This window comes from Ranitomeya imitator, chromosome 8 (assembly GCF_032444005.1).
Source record: "Ranitomeya imitator isolate aRanImi1 chromosome 8, aRanImi1.pri, whole genome shotgun sequence".
Classification (NCBI taxonomy): Eukaryota; Metazoa; Chordata; class Amphibia; order Anura; family Dendrobatidae; genus Ranitomeya; species Ranitomeya imitator.
The window spans coordinates 26,147,587-26,173,589 of NC_091289.1; the positions used below are offsets into that span (position 1 = coordinate 26,147,587).

At 38.7% G+C, this 26,003-nt stretch overlaps 1 protein-coding gene across 23 annotated transcripts in view; it reads left to right on the forward strand.

The window, feature by feature from the left end:
* The window catches only part of CADPS (calcium dependent secretion activator), a 548,041-nt gene that overhangs the window by 463,876 nt on the left and 58,162 nt on the right, over positions 1–26,003 (forward strand). For 12 of the 23 annotated variants that reach the window (XM_069736611.1, XM_069736600.1, XM_069736609.1 and 9 more), the window contains 4 exons: positions 15,624–15,698; positions 17,964–18,047; positions 18,626–18,676; positions 25,468–25,575. In XM_069736611.1, the coding sequence (XP_069592712.1) occupies positions 15,624–15,698; positions 17,964–18,047; positions 18,626–18,676; positions 25,468–25,575 (318 nt within the window). The remainder of the gene's footprint in view (positions 1–15,623; positions 15,699–17,963; positions 18,048–18,625; positions 18,677–25,467; positions 25,576–26,003) is intronic. The other 11 variants (XM_069736610.1, XM_069736601.1, XM_069736612.1 and 8 more) reach the window with 1 other exon arrangement.

The following is a 26,003-nucleotide window of genomic DNA, read 5'->3' on the forward strand; positions in this document are numbered from 1 at the left end:
GTATCCTCAAAAGGGACACACGCATAACTAAAATGATGAATGATGACGATTACTGGTTGGCCTGCCTCCTTGATCCTCGCTATAAAGGCAAATTGCAAAATATAATGCCACATGAGAACTTGGAACTAATATTAGCAACCAAACAATCAACTCTTGTTGACCGTTTGCTTCTGGCATTCCCTGCACACAGCGCCCGTGATCGTTCTCACACGAGCTGCAGGGGCCAGCAGACCAGAGGAGTTAGAGGGGCAGAAATCAGAAGTGGCGTTGGCCAGAGGGGTTTTCTGACCAGGTTGTGGAGTGATTTTGCTATGACCGCAGACAGGACAGGTACTGCAGCATCAATTCAAAGTGACAGGAGACAACAATTGTCCAGTATGGTTACAAACTATTTTTCATCCCTTATCGATGTTCTCCCTCAACCGTCATTCCCATTTGATTACTGGGCATCAAAATTAGACACCTGGCCAGAATTGGCAGAATATGCATTGCAGGAGCTTGCTTGCCCGGCAGCTAGTGTCCTATCAGAAAGAGTATTCAGTGCTGCAGGTTCAATACTAACAGAAAAAAGGACTCGTCTGGCTACCCAAAATGTAGATGATCTAACCTTCATTAAAATGAACCACAACTGGATTTCGAAATCTTTTGCCCCACCTTGCCCGGCTGACACCTAGCTTTCCTATGAAAAGGTCTTGCCTGTGGACTATTCTGAATGCCTTTTCCAATCTCGTAATTTTCTGCACCTGATTGTCCAGCATACGACATGTTTACACCTCACTAAATGGCCAAACTCCCCACACGGGGCCGTGGTATCGACACTTGGCGACAGCACCCGTGATAGTGCAGTTTGTCTGAAGAGGTGGGTGAGCCCGCTTTTGGTCGATGGCACTGCCACTGGGTCCCTCCTAGTACAATAAAGTGTCTCTGGCGGTGGTGGTGCGCACCCAACGTCAGACACACCGTTGTAATATGAGGGGCCCTGGGCCTGTACCGCCGGCCACAAGACAGTTCCCCCCCCAGCTCAAACAGTGCTCTACCACTTGCAAAATTATCTCACAGCTCCACCAATGTTTAGTCTATGCGCTGACATCCTTCAATGCCTGCCACTGACAATACCATTGTATTGACATTTTTGTTATGTTAGGCCTTCGATGCCTGTCTGTGGTCACTCCTTCCACTAGGCCTCCACTGACCACACCACTGCTGCCCGTGTACCCCTGGAACCAATTTAAAATTGCCTACAGCCATGTGTTATTATTTTAGGCCTTCGATGCCTGTCTGCGGTCACTCCTTCCACTAGGCCTCCACTGACCACACCACTGCAGCCCGTGTACCCCTGGAACCAATTTAAAATTGCCTACAGCCTTGTGTTATTATTTTAGGCCTTCGATGCCTGTCTGCGGTGACTCCTTCCACTAGGCCTCCACTGACCACACCACTGCTGCCCGTGTACCCCTGGAACCAATTTAAAATTGCCTACAGCCATGTGTTATTATTTTAGGCCTTCGATGCCTGTCTGCGGTCACTCCTTCCACTAGGCCTCCACTGACCACACCACTGCTGCCCGTGTACCCCTGGAACCAATTTAAAATTGCCTACAGCATGTGTTATTATTTTAGGCCTTCGATGCCTGTCTGCGGTCACTCCTTCCACTAGGCCTCCACTGACCACACCACTGCTGCCCGTGTACCCCTGGAACCAATTTAAAATTGCCTACAGCCATGTGTTATTATTTTAGGCCTTCAATGCCTGTCTGCGGTCACTCCTTCCACTAGGCCTCCACTGACCACACCACTGCTGCCCGTGTACCCCTGGAACCAATTTAAAATTGCCTACAGCCATGTGTTATTATTTTAGGCCTTCGATGCCTGTCTGCAGTGACTCCTTCCACTAGGCCTCCACTGACCACACCACTGCTGCCCGTGTACCCCTGGAACCAATTTAAAATTGCCTACAGCCATGTGTTATTATTTTAGGCCTTCGATGCCTGTCTGCGGTCACTCCTTCCACTAGGCCTCCACTGACCACACCACTGCTGCCCGTGTACCCCTGGAACCAATTTAAAATTGCCTACAGCCATGTGTTATTATTTTAGGCCTTCGATGCCTGTCTGCGGTCACTCCTTCCACTAGGCCTCCAGTGACCACACCACTGCTGCCCGTGTACCCCTGGAACCAATTTAAAATTGCCTACAGCCATGTGTTATTATTTTAGGCCTTCGATGCCTGTCTGCGGTCACTCCTTCCACTAGGCCTCCACTGACCACACCACTGCTGCCCGTGTACCCCTGGAACCAATTTAAAATTGCCTACAGCCATGTGTTATTATTTTAGGCCTTCGATGCCTGTCTGCGGTCACTCCTTCCACTAGGCCTCCACTGACCACACCACTGCTGCCCGTGTACCCCTGGAACCAATTTAAAATTGCCTACAGCCATGTGTTATTATTTTAGGCCTTCGATGCCTGTCTGCGGTCACTCCTTCCACTAGGCCTCCACTGACCACACCACTGCTGCCCGTGTACCCCTGGAACCAATTTAAAATTGCCTACAGCCATGTGTTATTATTTTAGGCCTTCGATGCCTGTCTGCGGTCACTCCTTCCACTAGGCCTCCACTGACCACACCACTGCTGCCCGTGTACCCCTGGAACCAATTTAAAATTGCCTACAGCCATGTGTTATTATTTTAGGCCTTCGATGCCTGTCTGCGGTCACTCCTTCCACTAGGCCTCCACTGACCACACCACTGCTGCCCGTGTACCCCTGGAACCAATTTAAAATTGCCTACAGCCATGTGTTATTATTTTAGGCCTTCGATGCCTGTCTGCGGTCACTCCTTCCACTAGGCCTCCACTGACCACACCACTGCTGCCCGTGTACCCCTGGAACCAATTTAAAATTGCCTACAGCCATGTGTTATTATTTTAGGCCTTCGATGCCTGTCTGCGGTCACTCCTTCCACTAGGCCTCCACTGACCACACCACTGCTGCCCGTGTACCCCTGGAACCAATTTAAAATTGCCTACAGCCATGTGTTATTATTTTAGGCCTTCGATGCCTGTCTGCGGTCACTCCTTCCACTAGGACTCCACTGACCACACCACTGCTGCCCGTGTACCCCTGGAACCAACATCAGAAAATATAAAAATAAGTATTTTGCTTATAAAAAAGAAAATACTGGAGAGATATCAAATGCAGACATTTTAACATTAAAAACAAACACATACAACAAAAATCTGGTACAGTACTAAAAATGGCCACCAGCTACAATAACTTTCTCCTGCAAGTAGTTAACTGAAAGGTTTTTTCAATTTTAAACACAGATATGGCATCCACCGAGTGTTGTCCTGTCGCGTCTTCTTTATATTATTGCCAAGAAGATGCAAAACAATGAAAATAATAAAATCATTATTTACCAAAAAAATAGAGTAAGTCAAAACCACATTGCAAATAAACATTCATTACAAATAAAGAAGCAGGGCGCGTCCGAGGGTGAGTATATACCTAATAAGAATATAATCACCCTTGGACGCGCCCTGCTTCTTTCCGACAGCCTTCCTTCCTAAGAATCAGCCCTTCCGTGGTGTAGAGAGAGGGTTTGTTACACTCCAAGGTGTTCCCCAGGTTGCCTTTCCTGAGCTTCGATCTTCCGGCTCTCGTTTAGTAGTTGTTGGAAACTACGCTGCATTAGGCCTACAAATTGGGTATGGGGTGTAGAGAGATGGTGTGTTCCACTCCAAGGTGTTCTCCAGGTTGCCTTTCCTGAGCTTCGATCTTCCGGCTCTCGTTTAGTAGTTGTTGGAAACTACGCTGCATTAGGCCTACAAATTGGGTATGGGGTGTAGAGAGATTGAGTGTTCCACTGTAGAGAGATGGTGTGTTCCACTCCAAGGTGTTCCCCAGGTTTCCTCGCCAATGCTTCGATCATCATGCTCTCGTTTAGTAGTTGTTGGAAACTACGCTGCATTGGGCCTACAAATTGGGTATGGGGTGTAGAGAGATGGTGTGTTCCACTCCAAGGTGTTCCCCAGGTTGCCTTTCCTGAGCTTCGATCTTCCGGCTCTCGTTTAGTAGTTGTTGGAAACTACGCTGCATTAGGCCTACAAATTGGGTATGGGGTGTAGAGAGATGGTGTGTTCCACTCCAAGGTGTTCTCCAGGTTGCCTTTCCTGAGCTTCGATCTTCCGGCTCTCGTTTAGTAGTTGTTGGAAACTACGCTGCATTAGGCCTACAAATTGGGTATGGGGTGTAGAGAGATGGTGTGTTCCACTCCAAGGTGTTCCCCAGGTTGCCTTTCCTGAGCTTCGATCTTCCGGCTCTCGTTTAGTAGTTGTTGGAAACTACGCTGCATTAGGCCTACAAATTGGGTATGGGGTGTAGAGAGATGGTGTGTTCCACTCCAAGGTGTTCTCCAGGTTGCCTTTCCTGAGCTTCGATCTTCCGGCTCTCGTTTAGTAGTTGTTGGAAACTACGCTGCATTAGGCCTACAAATTGGGTATGGGGTGTAGAGAGATGGTGTGTTCCACTGTAGAGAGATGGTGTGTTCCACTCCAAGGTGTTCCCCAGGTTTCCTCGCCAATGCTTCGATCATCATGCTCTCGTTTAGTAGTTGTTGGAAACTACGCTGCATTGGGCCTACAAATTGGGTATGGGGTGTAGAGAGATGGTGTGTTCCACTCCAAGGTGTTCCCCAGGTTGCCTTTCCTGAGCTTCGATCTTCCGGCTCTCGTTTAGTAGTTGTTGGAAACTACGCTGCATTAGGCCTACAAATTGGGTATGGGGTGTAGAGAGATGGTGTGTTCCACTCCAAGGTGTTCTCCAGGTTGCCTTTCCTGAGCTTCGATCTTCCGGCTCTCGTTTAGTAGTTGTTGGAAACTACGCTGCATTAGGCCTACAAATTGGGTATGGGGTGTAGAGAGATGGTGTGTTCCACTGTAGAGAGATGGTGTGTTCCACTCCAAGGTGTTCCCCAGGTTTCCTCGCCAATGCTTCGATCATCATGCTCTCGTTTAGTAGTTGTTGGAAACTACGCTGCATTAGGCCTACAAATTGGGTATGGGGTGTAGAGAGATGGTGTGTTCCACTCCAAGGTGTTCCCCAGGTTTCCTCGCCAATGCTTCGATCATCATGCTCTCGTTTAGTAGTTGTTGGAAACTACGCTGCATTGGGCCTACAAATTGGGTATGGGGTGTAGAGAGATGGTGTGTTCCACTCCAAGGTGTTCCCCAGGTTGCCTTTCCTGAGCTTCGATCTTCCGGCTCTCGTTTAGTAGTTGTTGGAAACTACGCTGCATTAGGCCTACAAATTGGGTATGAGGTGTAGAGAGATGGTGTGTTCCACTCCAAGGTGTTCTCCAGGTTGCCTTTCCTGAGCTTCGATCTTCCGGCTCTCGTTTAGTAGTTATTGGAAACTACGCTGCATTAGGCCTACAAAATGGGTATGGGGTGTAGAGAGATGGTGTGTTCCACTGTAGAGAGATGGTGTGTTCCACTCCAAGGTGTTCCCCAGGTTTCCTCGCCAATGCTTCGATCATCATGCTCTCGTTTAGTAGTTGTTGGAAACTACGCTGCATTAGGCCTACAAATTGGGTATGGGGTGTAGAGAGATGGTGTGTTCCACTCCAAGGTGTTCCCCAGGTTTCCTCGCCAATGCTTCGATCATCATGCTCTCGTTTAGTAGTTGTTGGAAACTACGCTGCATTGGGCCTACAAATTGGGTATGGGGTGTAGAGAGATGGTGTGTTCCACTCCAAGGTGTTCCCCAGGTTGCCTTTCCTGAGCTTCGATCTTCCGGCTCTCGTTTAGTAGTTGTTGGAAACTACGCTGCATTAGGCCTACAAATTGGGTATGGGGTGTAGAGAGATGGTGTGTTCCACTGTAGAGAGATGGTGTGTTCCACTCCAAGGTGTTCCCCAGGTTTCCTCGCCAATGCTTCGATCATCATGCTCTCGTTTAGTAGTTGTTGGAAACTACGCTGCATTAGGCCTACAAATTGGGTATGGGGTGTAGAGAGATGGTGTGTTCCACTCCAAGGTGTTCCCCAGGTTTCCTCGCCAATGCTTCGATCATCATGCTCTCGTTTAGTAGTTGTTGGAAACTACGCTGCATTGGGCCTACAAATTGGGTATGGGGTGTAGAGAGATGGTGTGTTCCACTCCAAGGTGTTCTCCAGGTTGCCTTTCCTGAGCTTCGATCTTCCGGCTCTCGTTTAGTAGTTGTTGGAAACTACGCTGCATTAGGCCTACAAATTGGGTATGGGGTGTAGAGAGATGGTGTGTTCCATTGTAGAGAGATGGTGTGTTCCACTCCAAGGTGTTCCCCAGGTTTCCTCGCCAATGCTTCGATCATCATGCTCTCGTTTAGTAGTTGTTGGAAACTACGCTGCATTAGGCCTACAAATTGGGTATGGGGTGTAGAGAGATGGTGTGTTCCACTCCAAGGTGTTCTCCAGGTTGCCTTTCCTGAACTTCTATCTTCAGGCTCTCATTAAATTGTGGTTAAACGGAACAACTGCATTTGGCGTACTAGTTGGTTTGGGGCCTACTATCGGTGTCTGCCGCTCCTTGCTGTTCTCCTGGTTTCCTGTCCTGAAATTCCGTTTTCAGGCGCTCGTTAAGTAGTTGTTAATGTTAGACTGCATTTGGCCTACTAGTTGGGTTGGGGCCTACTATCGGTGTCTGCCACTCCTTGCTGTTCTCCTCCACTGAACAAAGCTGTGCCGCCTGTTTACTACTGTTGCCAATTTTGAACTGCATTTCGACTACTTACTGATTTGGGCCTACTCTCTGTGTCAGCCTCTCATTCCAGTTGTCCTCCACTGCAATGCCCCCTGATTAGTCCTGTGTTACCAATTTTGAACTGCATTTAGCCCACTTTATTCTTTGGGCCTATATCTGTGTTTCCTCCTCATCCTGCCCATTGCCCAGCCAGTGATAGATGAGTCTGCTGGTACATTGACCCATAACGCAACATTTCCCGTGCACGCTACACTGCAAGATTGTGACCCTGCTGAAAGTCAGGTCCCCCTTCCCGCATACCATACCACCTTACACGGGGACAAACAGGAAGGTGCAGATGAAAGTGCAGGTTCCTTCATCAGGTGGGGGAGGAATACTAGTTGGCGACGTCACTGGCACAGGGCCTCTCATAGTACGCAAAAGTGTTGCTGCCGGTGGGAGGCGCCCCCGCCGTGCAAACACACCGCTGTACTTTGAGGGGCCCTGTGCCAGTGCCAATGCCAACGAGTGGGCCCCCCCTGCTTGCTCAGGTTCACAGCACTTGCAAAGTTGAAATACTTACCTCTCCCTGCTCCACTGCCGTGACGTGGTCCAGATTTCCTGGGCCCACTAATTACTTGAACCAGTCCTACCCACCACAACTTTAGCCAAATGACCCCCAATTTCAAATGCCTTCCAATTATTATAAGGTAAATTACGCTTGACAAGCTTCATTAAGAAGAATGGATGGTTTTGACATTAAAATGGGCACTCTAGGTGTTTTCCTGGCCCCCACTCACTGCCGACTATGCTGCCCCCTTGATTTGCATTGGGTTTTATGTTTCGTCATAATCGGCCGATTTCACTCGACCCGACTTTTGAGATAGTCGGGTTTCGCGAAACCCGGCTCGACTCTAAAAAGGTCAAGGGCGCTCAACTCTAGTCTTCAGCCCTACTCTGAATAGATTGGAGGTGCGCATGCTGACCTCCACTACATTTATTGTCCATGGGCCCGCTGAGCACAACTCTCCAATATTTCCATCAGTTCCAAAGCATCCTTCTTGGGATCACTTGGGGTCCCAGCTGTTGGACCCCCAGCAATCAGCAAGTTATTCCCTATAAGGTTGGGCAATAATTTGACTTTTTTGTAACTATTATTGCAGGTATTAATTTACTTTAATTTACTGCAGCAAAAAAACAATAAGATAATGGGACTGTAGACTGTGAAAACAATTGCGTACAATGGAGGGGCCGGGATTTATCTAAGACACTGGATATTTATAATTATGAGCGTGAGACCAAATGATTCAGCGACTCTTGTACCTGCTCAGTTCATTTTGTGAGCTCCAATTAAAGGATCACTTAACAAGCGGACTTATGTAATGAATGAGTCGGTTTAGTTATGCCCTAGCACATCAGTAATTCATCAACCACTGAGAAATGTATCAACGGCTCTTCCGGCAACGCTGGAGCTGGACCATATAGAAATACATTAGGCGAAAACATTAATTTGCATCCATCTATCTATTATCTATATATCTATTATCTATATATCTATTATCTATCTATCTATTATCTATATATCTATTATCTATCTATCTATTGTCTATTATCTATCTATAATCTATCTGTCTATTATCTATATATCTATCTATCTATCTTCTACTATATATCCATCTATTATCTTATCTATCTATCTATCTATCTATCTATCTATCTATCTATCTATCTATCTATTATCTATCTATTATCTATCTATATATCTATTATCTATCTTTCTATCTATATATCTATTATCTATCTTTCTATCTATTATCTATCTATCTATTATCTATCTATCTATCTTCTACCTATCTATTTTTCTATCAATCTGTCTATCTATTATCTATCTTGAAAAAATCGAACATCACATGCAATTAAATGGGTGCACAGGCCTCCAAGCAACTAATCCATATACTTGCCAAATATACAGGGAAAAAAATGGAAGGCAGCACCCCAGGTTTTAGCAAAAAGTATAAGTGGTATTTATATCCGTCTTGTATTAAATGAAAAGGATTGCTTATGTATACAAAGATATTGTTTGGCTAAAATGTTAATTGCACTTTATTGATATGTACCTCTATATATAGGCTTGTATGGACTTGTAGTCCACTGCTTGAGAAAGGCTTTTGAAAGCCGAAATGTTGCACCACGCAATGTGGGCCCAATAAAGTCCACTTATATTTTTTGCTAAAACCTGGAGTGCTGCCTTCCATTTTTTTGGTATCTATCTATCTATCTATCTATCTATCTATCTATCTATCTATCTATCTATCTATCTATTTCTCTCTCTATCTATCTATCTATCTATCTATCTATCTATTATCTATTATCTATCTGTCCATTATCTATCTACCTATTATCTATCTATCTATTATCCATCTATCTTTTTATCTATCCATTATCTATTATCTATCTATTATCTATCTATCTATCTATCTATCTATCTATCCTTCTATCTATCTATCTATTATCTATCTATTATCTATCTATCTATCTATCTATCTATCTATCTATCTATCTATCTATCTATCTTTCTATCTATCTATTATCTATTATCTATCTGATATAAATTGTTACATATTTTTTTCAACTACTTCTATAATTATGAGTTTTGACCAGGAAACCTCCCAGACAGATAAATCCTGTTTTCCTTTTAAAATCATCTTTTCAAATCGTGCCAAGTAAACTTAGTATTTAAAAAATTAAAACTGTCTGGTTTAAATGTTATTTTTATGAGTCTATATTTATGAAATGTGATCTATTAGTATCTGGTGTATTACGCCCCAGGTTTATTATGATTAAATATTTTTATTGTTGTGCAGAAGGGATTACAGCCTTTTTTCCAAGTTAGCAGTTAAACAATTATTATTTTTATGATACCTATTATTATTGCACATTTTACATATATTGATTCCTATTTCAAGTAACAAAAAATTATTTTCATTTCATTGTTCTTTCATGCATATATTTTTACCACATTTTTATATTTCTTATAGATTTCCGTTTAATACCAATATATCCTCTATTATATTTTTACACCGGTTGCATCTTCCATCTATTAATTATAAACATATTATTTATTTCACACCAATAACACATCTTTATTGTTTTTTTTTTCTACATTTTATTTTTTTTTTTGCCACCCTTTTTAGTGCGCAGCAATTAGCTACATATAGATTTTAATTTAAATTTTATTTTGGCTAATAATAATGGAAAGGTCCATAGTTACATTAATGACATAAATAAGCAGAGATCGAGAAATGTTTTCATTTTCTGTATTGTAGTTGTAGCCAATTTATTCTGCCTTTGAAGCCACAAAAAAATGGATGTCTGTTACGGTATTTTTTTTATTTTTTTTTTTCACATAAATTCCCGGAGAAAGGATTTAATTGAAAATCGTCTACATGATATGCCTGTCAATACATTTCACGCTGTATTATTTTGCACATGTCTAGTCATTATCATTTTGCTAAAACCCATAATTTATCAACTGCATGTTAACAAGCGAGCACTCCGCTAACCTCGACTGCACTTCGCATGGTAGCGAGATGCAGATCATCGGAAGGAAGCCGCCGGTAGCTCCAGAATGTCCTATATAGCATGCACCGTGGGTCTTAACTTCACCGGTTTGCGCGTCCCCATCTCGGAAAACATCATCATCTCGGAAAACATCATTTTCTCATATGACTTCCAAACAGCCCGTAAGAAACACACTGCAATACCACCTGTTGTTTATTTCATTATAATTATTTCAAATCTGAATTTCCTAATTATTGTGTTTTTCTTGAATATATTATTGACATTTTTTTTTACACCACGCTTAGCCATGACAGGTTGCTTTGCAAAAGCTAAAATAAAAATAAACTTTTCATATGTAAGTGAGAATTATGCATCACTACTTCATTAATGGATTGTGTCGGTCACCTGTTTACACTCCATATAGAATTTTTATTTATTTATTTATTCATTTTTTTTTTCAAAATATCTGCCCCCTCCCCCTCCATCCCTAGGAAATACGTACAGAGCTTATTGAAGAATATATCTTGGTTTGATTCTGTCTATATCTGCATCTCAGCCCCGTTAAAAATGTAACAATTTATTAAAAAATGATCAGTAAGTATTCTAAGAGATGAACGAATCGATCCGTAAGAAATTGACTTCATTATTTATTTCCCTCAAATTTCACCTTCGGTTTACTGAAATCTAGCAAAATTGTGGCCAGTAGGATGCTACGGTATTTTGCTGGATTATTTTTAGGGTTAGGAAGGAGATATGGTTAAGAAAAACTCAACTTTATATTCACCTTTCCTCAACTTTTGCTACATAGTTACCGTCGCTCCCAATTCCTTTGGGTCTTAGTCCAATCTTAAGCTTGTGAATGGTTTGAAGCGGTCAAATGGTCAAATGGTGAGATGACACAGGTCATGATGGGTGTCGCTCCCCTACACAACCGACTGAAGTAAATATGAGAATTGTGTTTGGCCTCAGATTGACCTCAGCACCAGAATAGAGAGCTCAGAAGACTGAGAAGCTGTAATGGCATAGTGTTACACACTAGTCCCGGGTCCAGGCTTTGCTCCCTTCACATTGGTTCGCTGCCCTCTGTTGTGCTCCACGTTGGGCTTTGAAGGTTTCCCTGCATGTGAAGTCATCTCCTTAGGTCTTGTAAGGCCCATTAGGACACACATCTGTGTTTTCAGATGGCCATTGAGGACTCTAGGTCTTTGTCCCCCACTTCCTGTACACATCGTGTTTAACCTGTTTCCATTGCCACATACTTCACTTCATCTGATCTGCTATTCCCAAGAATTCCTGTGTGTGCCACGTCCCGGTTTCCCACGTGCCATCCTGCCAGTAGCACCGATACCCAGAGTTCATGTACCCACCTGGACCTGGGGCTTAGTGAGTCCACTTCACATAGTGAGCTCACACAGGAGAAGCAGCATAAAAGGTGTAAGAACAGATGATGAAAAGTGAGTATAGATTTTATTTTTTTATTTTTACCCTTTCCTTCGAAATTCCACAAATTTTGATCGGAATAAATTTATTAAGACCGAATTGAAGCTACAAGCTGAAGATGAGAGAATTGGACTGAATTTAACTGGTAAGTAATGCTTCTTTTATTTTTTTTATTGCATTCCCCTACTTGGCCAAAGTTTCCTTGACCATGGAAAATCCCTTCAATTTTAATATTCTAAGGCACAGTACCAGACACAGCCACATAAGGATGTCACTATGCCTGGTATTAAAAGTATCTAATGGAAACCATAGGGATTTGGGGATTTACTCAGTGATCATATGACTTCTTTTTTTATTTACTCCCGCATTAGGCAAGAGCCTTATTGGGGATATCCATGAAAACAAAGTAGCTGCCCTAAGACAATAAATATGCCTATTTCGTGCAATGAGTGTGTAAGATCATCCGATAAATAGCATTTTAGCCCGTTAACGAATGGAACAACAATCAGCCATATACAAGTTGATCATCGCTCGTTTATTGGTCCATTCACACACACCAACGAAAGTGTGTGGGAGAGAAGAGTTGTTAATATGATCAATTTGTCCCCATATATCATCATGTTGTTGGCATCACATCCACATTTTACTTGGGGCCATGTGCAGCCAAGAGCGATGATGATTATGCCGACATAAATAATCTGATCACCTTGTTTACCCTGGCCAATAACCAGGAATTAGGTTTCTTAAGGACACTTTCTTTACCGATAATCAACTTTTTAACATGGACTTAACGAGACTATTAGAAAGAGCCGAGTGCACCAGACTCAAAATCACCTATCCACATGATAGGTAATATGATGTTCTTAGGTTCTGGAAAAGACCATTTCAGCTCTACAATCTGTAGAATTGGTGATCCAACTTTGATCACTATTTATACACTGCAGAAAGGTTATCAAGGAAATCTCTTTCCCTAAAAGTGCTCAAGAAGGTTGGTGCTCTGTTCACACGAATCCAAATATTTCACATCCAACTCTCACAACCATGCTCATGAGGAAAAGAAAAAGGACCTTCCCTAAATATTTCATACAAAACTGGAAGTAAAATATCTTGTGGTGAAGCCTTAAGATTTCCCTTCACTGGAATGAAGGGTCTAGGACAACCCTTGAAAAACAAGTCCATAGCTTTATACCTCCTCCAGTAAACTCTACTGTTGGCACAAGTAACATTCTCCTAAGATTCACCAAACCCAGATTCATCCATTAGTCATCAGATAGAGGATGTGATCCATCAGTCCACTGAACACGTTTCCTCCAGAGTCTAGTGGTGGTGGCTTTACACTACATTCGATGCTTAGCATTATACTTGATGATGTAAGACAGCTGCTCGGCCATGAAGCTTCCATCAGGGAGCGCAGTGTGTGTGCTGATGTTAATACCAGAGGAGGTCTGGACTCTCCAGTTATGGAGTCATTAGAGCATTGGTGACTTTCTGCCCTCTTCTCCTCAGTACTCAGTGACTCCGCTCTGCAACGTTACGGGGTCTCCACTTTGCGGCTGAGTTGTTGCAGTTCCTTCCACTTCTCAACAATATCACTGACAGGGGATGGGGGAAGATTTAGGAGGGAATATATGTCATGAATGGACTTGTTACCCCGGTGGCTCCTATTACAGGGCCACGCTGATATCAGTGAGCTCTTTAGAAGGAGCCATTCTTTCACAAATGTGTGTAAAGGCAGACAGAATTGAATTTAATGAATAAGAGATATGTCCCTACACTTTTGTCTGTATAATATACAGTAAGTATTAAATGTATTACGAGCGCAATCACTGGGACCCCTACGATGATGAGAAAACAGGTTCCATAGCCCTTCTTTGAATGGAGTGGTAGTGTGCGTTATCATTCTATGATCTTCTATGCATCTATGGGAAAGATAGTGTGTGCATGCGGGACCACTATTACCATAGACGGTCATTTATGCTCCATTCTCGTGGTTCACATGCGCCCTGTATTTTCATGATTGATAGAAGTCCCAGTCATCAAATGCTCATCGATTAAACATGTATCACCTTTTGTCTTCTTACTGGAGTAACTTTAAGGAACATCAACAATATTTATTACATAATTTGCTTGCAGGGTTGTCAACCCATCCTGAAATTCCAGGACTGTCCGTAGAAATTGGGCACTTTTTTGCCTTCTCCGTCAGAAAAGGTTAAGGCGTCAGTGATTTTTTTGATGCTGAAGAAACGTATACAGATTATTTTGATTGTAATTATCATTTTATGGATTACGGTGAATGCAGTCTTCCCGTCATAATTATGGGCTGTAGACGTGGATCAGTCATCACGATTTATGAAGGTTTCCCAATGTGTCCGTAAAAAATATTGTCTGTCCCTGATTTTTTTAATTTTATTCCGTAAAAATAAAAAGTCAACTTGGCAACCGTGGTTAGATGATTCTAATGGATGCTGTTGTTAATATATTTATTGCGGTATTGTGTTAAAAAATGGAAAATGCATCCTTAAAAAAAAAACTTCTTTGCTTCTACTGAGATCCTACATTTGGCTTTCCAGTGTTATGGATAGGCTCCTAGTTTTCCATTGGTAGGTTGACTCAGTGGTTATTAGCACTGTTGCTTTGCAGCGCTGGAGTCCTGGGTTCAAATCCCACCAAGGACAACATTTGCAGGGAGTTTGTATGTTCTCCCCGTGTTTGTGTGGGTTTTCTCCATGTTCTCCTATTTCATATCACATCACATCACTAAGGACACAACGCCTAATGACCGACCCCACTCGAATATGGGAGACCAAAAAAAAAATTTGAACTAAGTATATATATATAAAAAAATCTGCCTCTTTCGATCTAGGAACCATTTTCTTGGGGTGTCAATTTACAGATCTGCAACAAGGTCCTGGCGCCTTGACGAGGCTATACTTTTTCATGCTAATTTTTTTTTATTTTTGCATTTACTTAACTAACCGTAACATGTGTTGACAATGTTACTACAGTCCATGTGATGTAAATAATAGAAATTAATTATAATGATTATTTATTATTACATCGCCATTTATTCCATGGCGTTTTACATGTGAGAAGGGGTGTGCATAACAAAATTAATCTCTATTTTGCATCTCTTGAAATGGGATTTTTTTCTGCTTCTAGACTTGGGTCACGGCTTCAATATATAATGCATTAAAAAAAATGCGCTCCCAACATATGTTTCTTTTATTGCTCATATCTCGGTTTCATCGCATGCCCTTTTTATTTCCATTCCGTTTGCTTCTCATGCTCCATTTTTGTTTTACCTCCATTGATTTTTGTTTTATGTCTCCCACACCTTCCTCATTATTTCTGTTCCCATCCATCTGAAAGTTTACTAAACAGTGGGTAAGTGTGTCTAACATTTTCAACTGTAATGTCACCCCTCACTCCCCAACGTATAATTAGCATTTATTTCAGTTATTTTTCCTTCCTTCTGTCAACATCCTCATTGTTTTGACTTAATTAGCATTTTAAACAGACATTAATGCAAACAAGTGAAAATGAATCTTTCCGTGATATATTTTAATTACTCATGTCCTTTAAAAAAAAAAAAAATTGGATCATTTTTGGGGAAACGGTTCTAATAAATCAAAAGCAAAAAAAAAAAAAATCTAACTCATCAAAATCTCATTATTCCTCATGTTGTTTTTTTTTTATTACTATTATTAATTTATTCAATGCTGCATGTTGTACGGTGTCTACAAAAAGGATAGTCAGGTTCATTAACAGCTTATTTTCACAGCTGATACTCTTAAAATTAAAAAGTAACATAGGAATTTTGAGGCCCCCAAAAGCCTGATAATTCCTGGGTCATTGTGTATTCAGTGTTTTAATATTTTGCCTTTTTTTTCTGTCTCCTTTTTTTTAGCACCAGTACCATTCAAAAATTGATGAGCTAATTGAAGAAACAGTTAAAGAAATGATTACACTATTAGTTGCAAAGGTAAATTCCAACTCAGGTTTCACGACCCGTATAAAACACTTAAGGTTTTGGCCAAAAATAATTCTAACAACTGGAATTTTTTTAAATTTTCAGTTCCATTTCTTAATAAATAGAAATGTCAGCTTTATGCTTTATGCTTTTTCATATATATACTATATATATATATATATATATATATATATATATATATATATATATAGTGGAGAGGGTAAGTATTTGATACTCTGCCGATTTGGAAGGTTTTCCCACCTACAAAGAATGGAGAAATCTGTAATTATTATCATAGGGACACTTCAACTGTGAGAGATGGAATCTTAAAAAAAAAATCAAGAGAATCACATTATATGATTTTTAAAGAAGATTAATTTTTATTTCATTGCATGAAATAAGTATTTGACGCAATAGAAAAACAGAACTTAATATTTGGTACAGAAACATTTGTTTGCAATTACAGTTCTTGACCAAGTTTGCACACACTGCAGCAGGTATTTTGGCCCACTTCTCCATACACATCTTCTCCAGATCTTTCAGGTTTCAGGGTTCTCGCTGGGCAACATTGAGTTTCAGTTCCCTCCAAAGATTTTCTATTGGGTTCACGTTTGGAGACTGGCTGGGCCACTCCATGACCTTGAAATGCTTTTTAGAAAGCCAGTTGCCCTGGCTGTGTGCTTCAGGTCATCGTCATGATGGAAGAACCAGCTATGACCCATCTTCAATGCTCTTACTGAGGGAAGGAGGTTGTTGGTCAAAATCTCGCAATAGATGACCCCATCCATCCTTCCCTCAGTACGGTGCAGTCGTTCTATCCCCTTTGCAGAAAAGCACCCCCAAAGTATGATGTTTCCCCCACCATGCTTCATGGTTGGGACAGTGTTTTGGGGGTTGTACTCATCCATCTTTTTCCTCCAAACACGGCGAGTGCAGTTGATACCAAAAAGTTCTATTTTGGCCTCATATGACCACATGGCCTTCTTCAATGCCTCCTCTGTATCATCCAGGTGGCCATTGGTGAACTTCAATTGGGTCTGGACATGTGCTAGCATGAGCAGGGGGATCCTGTGTGACCTGCAGGATTTTAATCCATGATGGCATGATGGCATAGTGTGTTACCAATGGTAATGTTTGAGACTGTGGTTCCAGCTCTCTTCAGGTCACTGACCAGATCCTCCCATGTAGTTCTGGGCTGATTCCTGACCTTTCTCAGAATCATCCTTACCCCAAAAGGCGAGATCTTGTATGGAGCCCCAGACCAAGGAAGATTGACAGTCATATTGTTTCTTCTATTTTCTAATAATTTTGCCAACAGTTGTTGCCTTCTGAACAAGCTGCTTGCCTATTGTCCTGTTGCCCATCCCAGCCTTGTGCAGGTCTGCTATTTTGTCCCTGGTGTCCTTTGACAGCTCTTTGGTCTTGGCCATGGTGGAGAGGTTGGAGTGAGATTGATTGAGTGTGTGGACAGGTGTTTTTTATGACGGTAACGAGTTCAAACAGGTGCAATTAATACAGGTACTGAGTGCAGAGTAGGAGGATCTCTTAAAGAAAAGCTAACAGATCTGTGAGAGCCAGAACTCTTGCTGGTTGGTGATCAGATACTTATTTCATGCAATAAAATACAATTTATTTAAAAAAAAAATCATACAATGTCATTTTCTGTTTTTATTTTTAGATTCTGTCTCACAGTTGAAATGTACCTACGTTAACAATTACAGACCTCTCCATTCTCCATTATTATCCCCACTGTATATATATATATATCTATTGAATTAGGCCATGTTCACATGTTCAGTATTTGATCAGTATTTTACATCAGTATCTGTAATAATCAGAAGAGGAACAATGAGAGAAAAAGTATAATAGAAACACGTCACCACTTCTGCATTTATCACCCACTCCTGGTTTTGGCTTATAAATACTGATGTAAAATACTGACCAAATACTGATAGTGTGAACGCGGCCTTAGAATGAGCATAAAAACTAGACCTGCCCTTTAACTCCTGATTATTGCAAAATATTATTGTTAGACATTTTAGCATATCATCTAACTGATTGTGAACTGACGTCTGTAAGACATATAGTAGTGTATCCATTTTTTAGCGTTTTTTTTATTTTTTAAATGACAATTTTATTTTTTTTACCATTGTAATAATGTTAGAAATGATTGATACTTTCTATTCTGATGACATTATGCTAATATAATTTATACTAGAATATTTATTAAAAAGTATCTGTAATTCTCAGTGATATTTATACATTTTGTATCACTAGTTTGTGACAATTCTCGAAGGAGTTCTGTCTAAACTTTCCAGATACGATGAAGGAACCTTATTTTCTTCCTTCCTCTCATTCACAGTAAGTAAACATGATTTCTGCAGTCATCATATATTACTTTCCATTCATCGATTTATTTATTTTTTTTACTTTTTTTTTTTTGGGAGCATGACGTCCATCAATATATAATACCGCGCTAAATAAATTAGTATTTTAGAGATCTGCAGCTTTTCCCCGAACACTTTGAATTTTCCATCAAGACTGAAATTTAATCAGTTCATAGGTCGGCTAAGTAAGTGAATAGACAGTAAGCGTAAGAAATTGTGACTAATACAATAATAAAAAAAATGTCTAAAAAAATAAACGTATTTTATATACTTTTATATTGTATCAAATATATTAGTTTTAAGTTAATAAGTGTAAAAGAAAATCCTCATTTCCTGGGGAAAAAAAAAATAGCTAATTTGCTTATTGGAATTTTATCATTTTGAAAAGAACTCAGGGAAAAAAAAAATCAACCCAGGTATAATTTTCTGAAAGTTCGGAGATAAGAATTTCCTATAAAGTGCCATTTTTTTTCAATCCCATTTGTCATCTCCATTAAATGAATCTTTATCCATTTATAGATCAAAAAATAGAATAAAATAACCTTATTTAAGTGTCCTTTTTCATTCAAGGTCAAAGCGGCTTCCAAGTATGTGGATGTTCCAGTAAGTATTATTTAACATTGTTTATTTATTTTTTGTTTTATTAATTATTTTATTTTGTACAATATTATTATTATTATTATTATTATTATTATTATTATTTTTAATATTAATAATAATAATTTAATAATAATAATTAAAATATACATATTATTATTATTATTATTATTATTATTATTATTATTATTATTATTTTAATAATAATAATAATTTAATTAATAATAATAATAATTAAAATATACATATTATTATTATTATTATTATTATTATTATTATTAATAATTAATAATAATTTAATTAGTAATAATAATTTAAATATACATATACATATTATTATTATTATTATTATTGTTATTTTTATTATTAATAATAATAATAATAACAATAATAATAATAACAATTAAAATAGACACGTTCTATATATTTCAATTTAGGTATCAGAAGTTTATGATATCTTCATATTTAAAAAAATACATTTTGTATTTATATTTCATTTTTTTATTGTGACAATATCCGACACGAACGACCCGCGAAATATAACGTTTTTTTACACTGTATTTTGAATGCTTATAAAATATGGTAAAATTACTCATTTTTTTGTTTTCTGTAAGTCCTGATAAGACATCGATATAATCTTTTTTAACGCTATCGGCGGTACATGACGCACTAATGAAATAGACACTCGCGGTTTATGAATAGAGCACTTAGACGTGGCGAGACATTTGCATTTAAATTGAGGTTAAGCACATGAATATTGACTGTAAGATTTAGATTTCATGGGTAGCGTTTGTAAATGTACAACACTTAAAAGTAAATTCATTATTTAATCTGTCGCGCTCCTGAATAAATTCTACCTTTTCGCGAGCAAATTAATACTTTAGAGCTCGTCTATATATTCTTCTAAATCCCCTTTTTTTTTAATCTCGGCCATAATATAGTATTAGAATAATATTAATTCAAATCTTACATCCAAAACTAAAAGAGTAGATTAAGTTTATATCAGATGTATTTTCATTTTCTTGGATGAATTATCGCAAATATTCAATTACAGGTGACAGCGTCGAGGCGTCTATTTGATCAAAAGAAAATCAATCGTTGCCATTTTGAAATTTGCAAAAAGCTAAATTTTAAGCAAATATTTTTTATAAACATTTATACCATGTAGAATATAATATTATTAAATACATTATCTAAAATATGGCCTCGAAATTGGAAGTCATGTATGTTTAGGAATAATAGAAAAATATTGATATAAATATATGTCATGGTATAGTAGTCACTATCCTTTAAAAAAAATCATAATATATATTATATACATGAATATATTTGTGTATATACATATAGAAATATGTAAAAAAAATATAATTATATATGTATATATATATAAAAAAAAAATTAAAAATATGTATGATTTTATATACGGTATGAAGCCGTATGTGTATATATACATATGTAAATAAATTAAAACAATATCATTTTATATCCATGTATAAATGATAATAATAGTTTTATTTATATAGCACCAACATGTTCTGCAGCACTTTACAATTAAATATGTATAGTTATATACATATATAAAATATATGTTTTTACAATTTTTTTTCTGTAAAAGTTATAATTCGAATATGTTTAATATATATATAAAATAAATGCATAAATAATTTTTATGTATTTAAAAAATATATATGTATGATCTTATATATGTATATATATATGTAAAATACATATACATATATGTATATATATACATATATATATATAATTTTATATCTGTATATAGAGATATATATTTTTTATTTTTTTTATTTTTTGTTTTTTTGGTAAAGATTATAAACATAATGTTTATTTTATATATATATATATATATTCCAATACGTAAAGTAAATGAAAAATATATAATTTTATAAATGTATATAAGTTTAAGTCATTTAAGTAAAATAACAGTTTTAAACACTAAATCCGAAGCATGATATAGATGGACTGGTAAAAATCTCTCTACATTTTTTTAAATTTATTAATAATTATTTTGGGGTTCATGTAAAGAAAAAAATTGCATTTTCTTAAAAATGTATATTTTTTTTACAATATAATATCGACTTAACCAATGTTTCCAACAAAATGTAATACATCAAATAAATCTTATCAATCTAATTTTTTTTTTTAATATCAAGCAATTTGCATGCCCAAGCATAAATATAGCTTAACATTTTGCCAGATAGTAAATGGTTAATGGTAAAGGATATAGTGCAGACAAGACGAGAGACATCTAGATTGAGTTACCAGAGCTTTTATTTTCCTTAATTAGGGAAGTTGATATAAAACACTGCAATTTACTTAAAGCTATTGTCTTGTGGAAATTATTTTGAATTCCACGTAAAAAAAAGGGGAAATTATATTTATCAACAGAATCCCTCTGTTCTGTTTGTTCCGAAAAATAACCGTCATTGTGGTACAGATTTTTTTTTTAAAAGCATAGTGCATAACATAACAGGGGGATAATGCCGAGCAACTGAAGTGGAAACCATTATAGACAATAACATGGAAAGCACACAATGCGTTATTTACAAATTATGGAGCGATCAAAGCCTCGAGACGGTCTTGACCGCGGCCCGTTATGTTCTTATTCCGCAACACTTAGATCTAAGCGAAGAATAATATAATCAACGCAGCATATTTGACGTTTCTCACTGACTATAATGAGGAAGAAATTACTAATCAAAGTTTACGTTAAACACGTTGACATTCTAATTTAGAATCTATCGTCCGTCATTTCAAAAATTTGCAAATATACGCGCAAATTATATTTTATGGAAGGTTTCAAAAATGAGTAAACTGATTGCCGTCTACTAAAATAAATGTAGCAAAATAATAGTAAATAGGAAAACCGGAAAATTTATTTATTTTTTTTTTCTTACAGGACTGCATTTATATTAATCTCTTTGTATTTCAAATTAGTACCTTGTCATTGTTTCAGCAAGTGTTAGCTGTCGCCACATTTCAAGGGCCGAAAGTTGCCCCCCTCCTCCCTTGCCTGATAATTGTTTGCTTTGTGTAAGCAAAAAAGTTAAATTACAGTCCTATTGCTCCCCAAATGCTCTTAATTTTCACCCTTGGAAATTACACCAGAGTGTTAACTAACTTGAATTCACAGGGCCTGACAAACTCATATTTCAGAGATTTTGATGGGCTCGGGATGAAAGCTAAAAAAAAAACAGTTATAAAGAAACGTCTAGGATTTGTTTGCAAACATATTCCATATCGAGAACGAAGACGCATTGACTGCATAATGAGCACTGTCAGAATTTTTAATGAGATTTTGTTAGAAATCAGCCTTTTACCTGGAGCATGTATTCTCCTTGCCTCGAAGCTAGCGGCTGTTCGAGGAACGTGGCATGAAGCCTTCATAGAATATACTGTATATCTGTGCGTTGCATTCCTCAATATCAGCGGCGGTCACCACAAGAAGACGGAATGTCTGTCTATTCATAGTTGGAGAAACATTCAAAATGGTTCTTGATTCCAGATGAGCAAACACTTTGTAAGGAATCAAATAATGAATTTCCTAAAAAGAATATTAGAATCCAAATTTGATTTTCAAACCTTAGAGAAAAATGGCATCCAGAATTGATTTTTCGGGATTCTGAGGGGCGAGAAAGGTTTAAAATAAAATTTTATACTCACCTCTCTCTTCGGCGCCCACCATTTTTTTTTCCAACAATGCCTGGTCCTCCATACATTTCCTCTGTCTCCTCTCTTATGTCTTCTATCTTCTATTTTCTGTTTTCCTGTCCGACTTTTCACTAGGCCACGTGCTGTTACATGGGGCGCTATACACGTCATTGATGTTAATCTATCATTGATATCAATGACGTTCATCATGCTATGCATAATGGCGCTGAGTCTAGTGAGCTCCGAAGGGCAGGAAAAAGGAAAGTAGAAGAAGGAAAATAGAAGAGGGAAGATAGAAGAGCTGATTGGAAGTCCGGAAGTTAATGGGAGAGGTATGGAGTGGGCCAAAGAGAGGTGAGTAAGATTTTTTTTAAAGGAGTTGTCCACTAGTTGGGACAACCTTTTCTCATTCCGAATGTTTCCCCATGTTAAAATAACAACACATACTCACTCCCTGTGACGGCAACATTCAACAATGTCCGCACTGTCTTTGCCAGCTATCGCATCACTTAGTTATGTCACACAAAACCCTGCAGCCAGTCAGAAGCCTCTTCACTCTTCCCATCTTCAAACTTATTACATACATCCAAAGGAAGAGATAGAGCAGTAGTGCTAACTTCCTCCCGAAATAAATGAGTAGTCCAAAGGCCAGGAGAGTGAAGCAGCAGCTGATGTCCACAGGGTTAGCATGACATCATACTGTGACACAATCACTGGGAGAAAAAGTGCTGATGCCACCGGAACGACATCAGTATGAAAGATGTTTATAAGTGGTGTTATTTTACAAAAGGGAAACATACGATTTGAGAAGGGGTTGCCCCAAGTAGTGAATAACACACCCCCCCCAACCTCTTCTGGGCAGATGCAAGTGCACCAAATTAATTCAATGCCAATGCCAATTTTTAGTATATCTGCGGAATTTGAATATGACATATTCACACATTTTTACTCTTCGATCGCAATTCAAGATATAGCTCCAGTACTGAGTGCAGACGTTTGAACACTAGCCTCACATGGGATGTATAAAGATTTTTTTCATTGTGTTAGTGTCTAAGTAGGCTAAATAACTTGAGAGACATTGGATTCAGGTTGAAGGGGTAATGTTCCCTCGGTATGTCACTCTCCACAAGGATAAACATTATCCCTTAGAACTTGGTCCAGAGCCTCTCACCTAGACAAATAAGAACTCATACGTTGCACTGACGAGGGGCAATACTCCAAACACTGAGTCTGCAAATTGAGATTCTGATTTGGCTTTTATACTAAGTCATCTTGCAATACTTGTTAAAGGGTCGATAGTGATTTGTAGGATCGCGACTTCCAACAGGTGGCGCTATAGAGTTCAAGTACTCTTCCTCTCTGAAGAGGTAATTTGCATATTAAATTTCCCATTGCACTGTGAATAAGCCTCCTCCTTACATTGACATGCCAGAGCCGGTATGTCACTCTCCACAAGGAAAAACATTACCTTTTTTATTAAGCTAAAAAAAATATCAAAAGGCACTGGATATCTGTTTACTTTATATAGAATATATAGTATATAGTGTTCCAAAAAAATATCTTTTTAGCTCTTAAAAGCTACCTGCTTTTGAAGGTTACCAGACTCCGAGTGGTAAGTAACTGGACGGAAAAAGGATCTTCTTTTGTTAAAAGAAAATTACTACTCTCAAAGGAAATTGGAATAGGTTTGCCTTTTTGTTTAATAACATGTAAAAGTAAATACTGTATGCAAAAGTTAACAAAAACATTCCCTTTCAGCACCCTAGACCTAAAATTCCAAATGCTTTCATGCAAAATTAGAGGCACATAGAGCCACAGCTTATAGCTAAGGTAGTGCTGCCAGACGCATAAAGGACCAAATACACAGAGCCATAAAACAACTATGTGTTTGAGTTTGAGACTTTCCATTTTTGAAAAATATGAAATGTAGTGTTCTTGGTGTAAGTACAGAATATTGAATCCAACTAGAGATGGGACAATCAATTCACAGGACTCCGATTCATCGGCCAGGTCAATAATATGTGACCATTGGATGAGAAGTCTGCTATCTCATCACCTCCCTGCATTCCCGGCCTGGGGCAGCATCGTGTGTGCGTCATGCCGCAATGAGGATATCACGTGAGCCCAGCTAATCAAACGAAAAGCTGAGAATGGGTTATCAAAATGAGATTTGCTGGCCTTCTGCCCAGTGGTCACAAATCACTGACCTGGCCGATGGACCATAGTCTTGCAAATCAGTTCTTCCATCTCTAAATCCAACAAGTAGAACTCAAATGTAAATTTCCTTTCTGTCAATGTGCAGTATGTTTATTGTCCCACTCACATCTATAAGAAATGTTACTGAGTTTCTTAGTATTTTAGTGAGGAATTCTACATGAAGATGTTTAAAAGTTAGCAAATTTTGAAATAATTCCCAATAGTTATCCTTTTATTACATCATTACTGTTAGGTTTTGCATTGGATGCTTATGGTCCCCATACACATTAGATTAACGTTAGCCGAACCTACCAATTTCTTGGCCAACAGTCTAATGTTTATGGGTGACTCCTGACTCTCCAAAACAGATGATTTGGGGGCAGATAAGTATCTGGCATTTACAATTTTTGGCTGCCAAACCTTTACTTCTCCCTGAGTTAAGGCCAATGGCACTAGCTCTCTCGTAGAGAACAGAGTGAGTGCTCCTGTTTATGGAGAAGTTGGAATAGAAAGCTGCTGGCCATATAATTGTGCGAACCATCTACTTATTGTGCATGGGGCACCTTAAATTGTAGTAATTTGCAGGCTCGAGAGCATTAGTTATACTATAGTTAAAAAGTAACAATTAAGCATGTCCGACTAATAGATCCAATGGCAGGCACAGACAGAATTGGGCACCTGTGCAAGAACAGCATATTGGCCCTCTGAAGTCCAGGAGCTCATCATAATGCACAATTCCACCTACTTTGGAGGTGATACTGAGCCCCCTTACCTCTTGGATCCTTGTGTGGCTGCACGTTTCGATAATGATATGTCCGCCCCTGTATGCGTAACTAGACTAGATCAAAGATAACTCAATGACAGATGCCTGACAAAACAATGAATATGAGTCATTCCTAACTGTACGTTTCATTTTTTTTTCTTCGCAGAAACCAGGAATGGACCTCGCTGATGCCTATGTCACATTTGTGCGTCACTCTCAGGATGTCCTTCGTGATAAGGTCAATGAGGAGATATATATAGAAAGGTTATTTGATGTAAGTAAATGCCTTCTCCTCCTTGAACAGCAAGGGGGAGATGCCCCAAAATGTGACAAAATAAGCGACAGTGGGATAAGTCACATTTTGAACCAAAAAAAAGTGATCTTCTTACAAACCTTTCTTTATTTCCCTCTAACTTGCTCTTTTCTGCTTTAAATCTTTACTCTGGTGTACCGTGTCTTGGTCTGTGTCATACTAATCTCTGAATTGGCCTTTGTGGATACATGAAAAAGCCTACTGTATGTTCTTTATGTAAGACCTACTGCTTATATGTTTTCTTACTATGTGTTACTTGCCGATTACTGCTTTCCAATCTTTTTGTCTACCAGCTGCCAAAAATAAAATCTTTTGACATTTTAACCACAAGAACAAACTGATATGTCCACAGGATAGAATGCCAACAAATCTAAAATCTTAGTTTTACA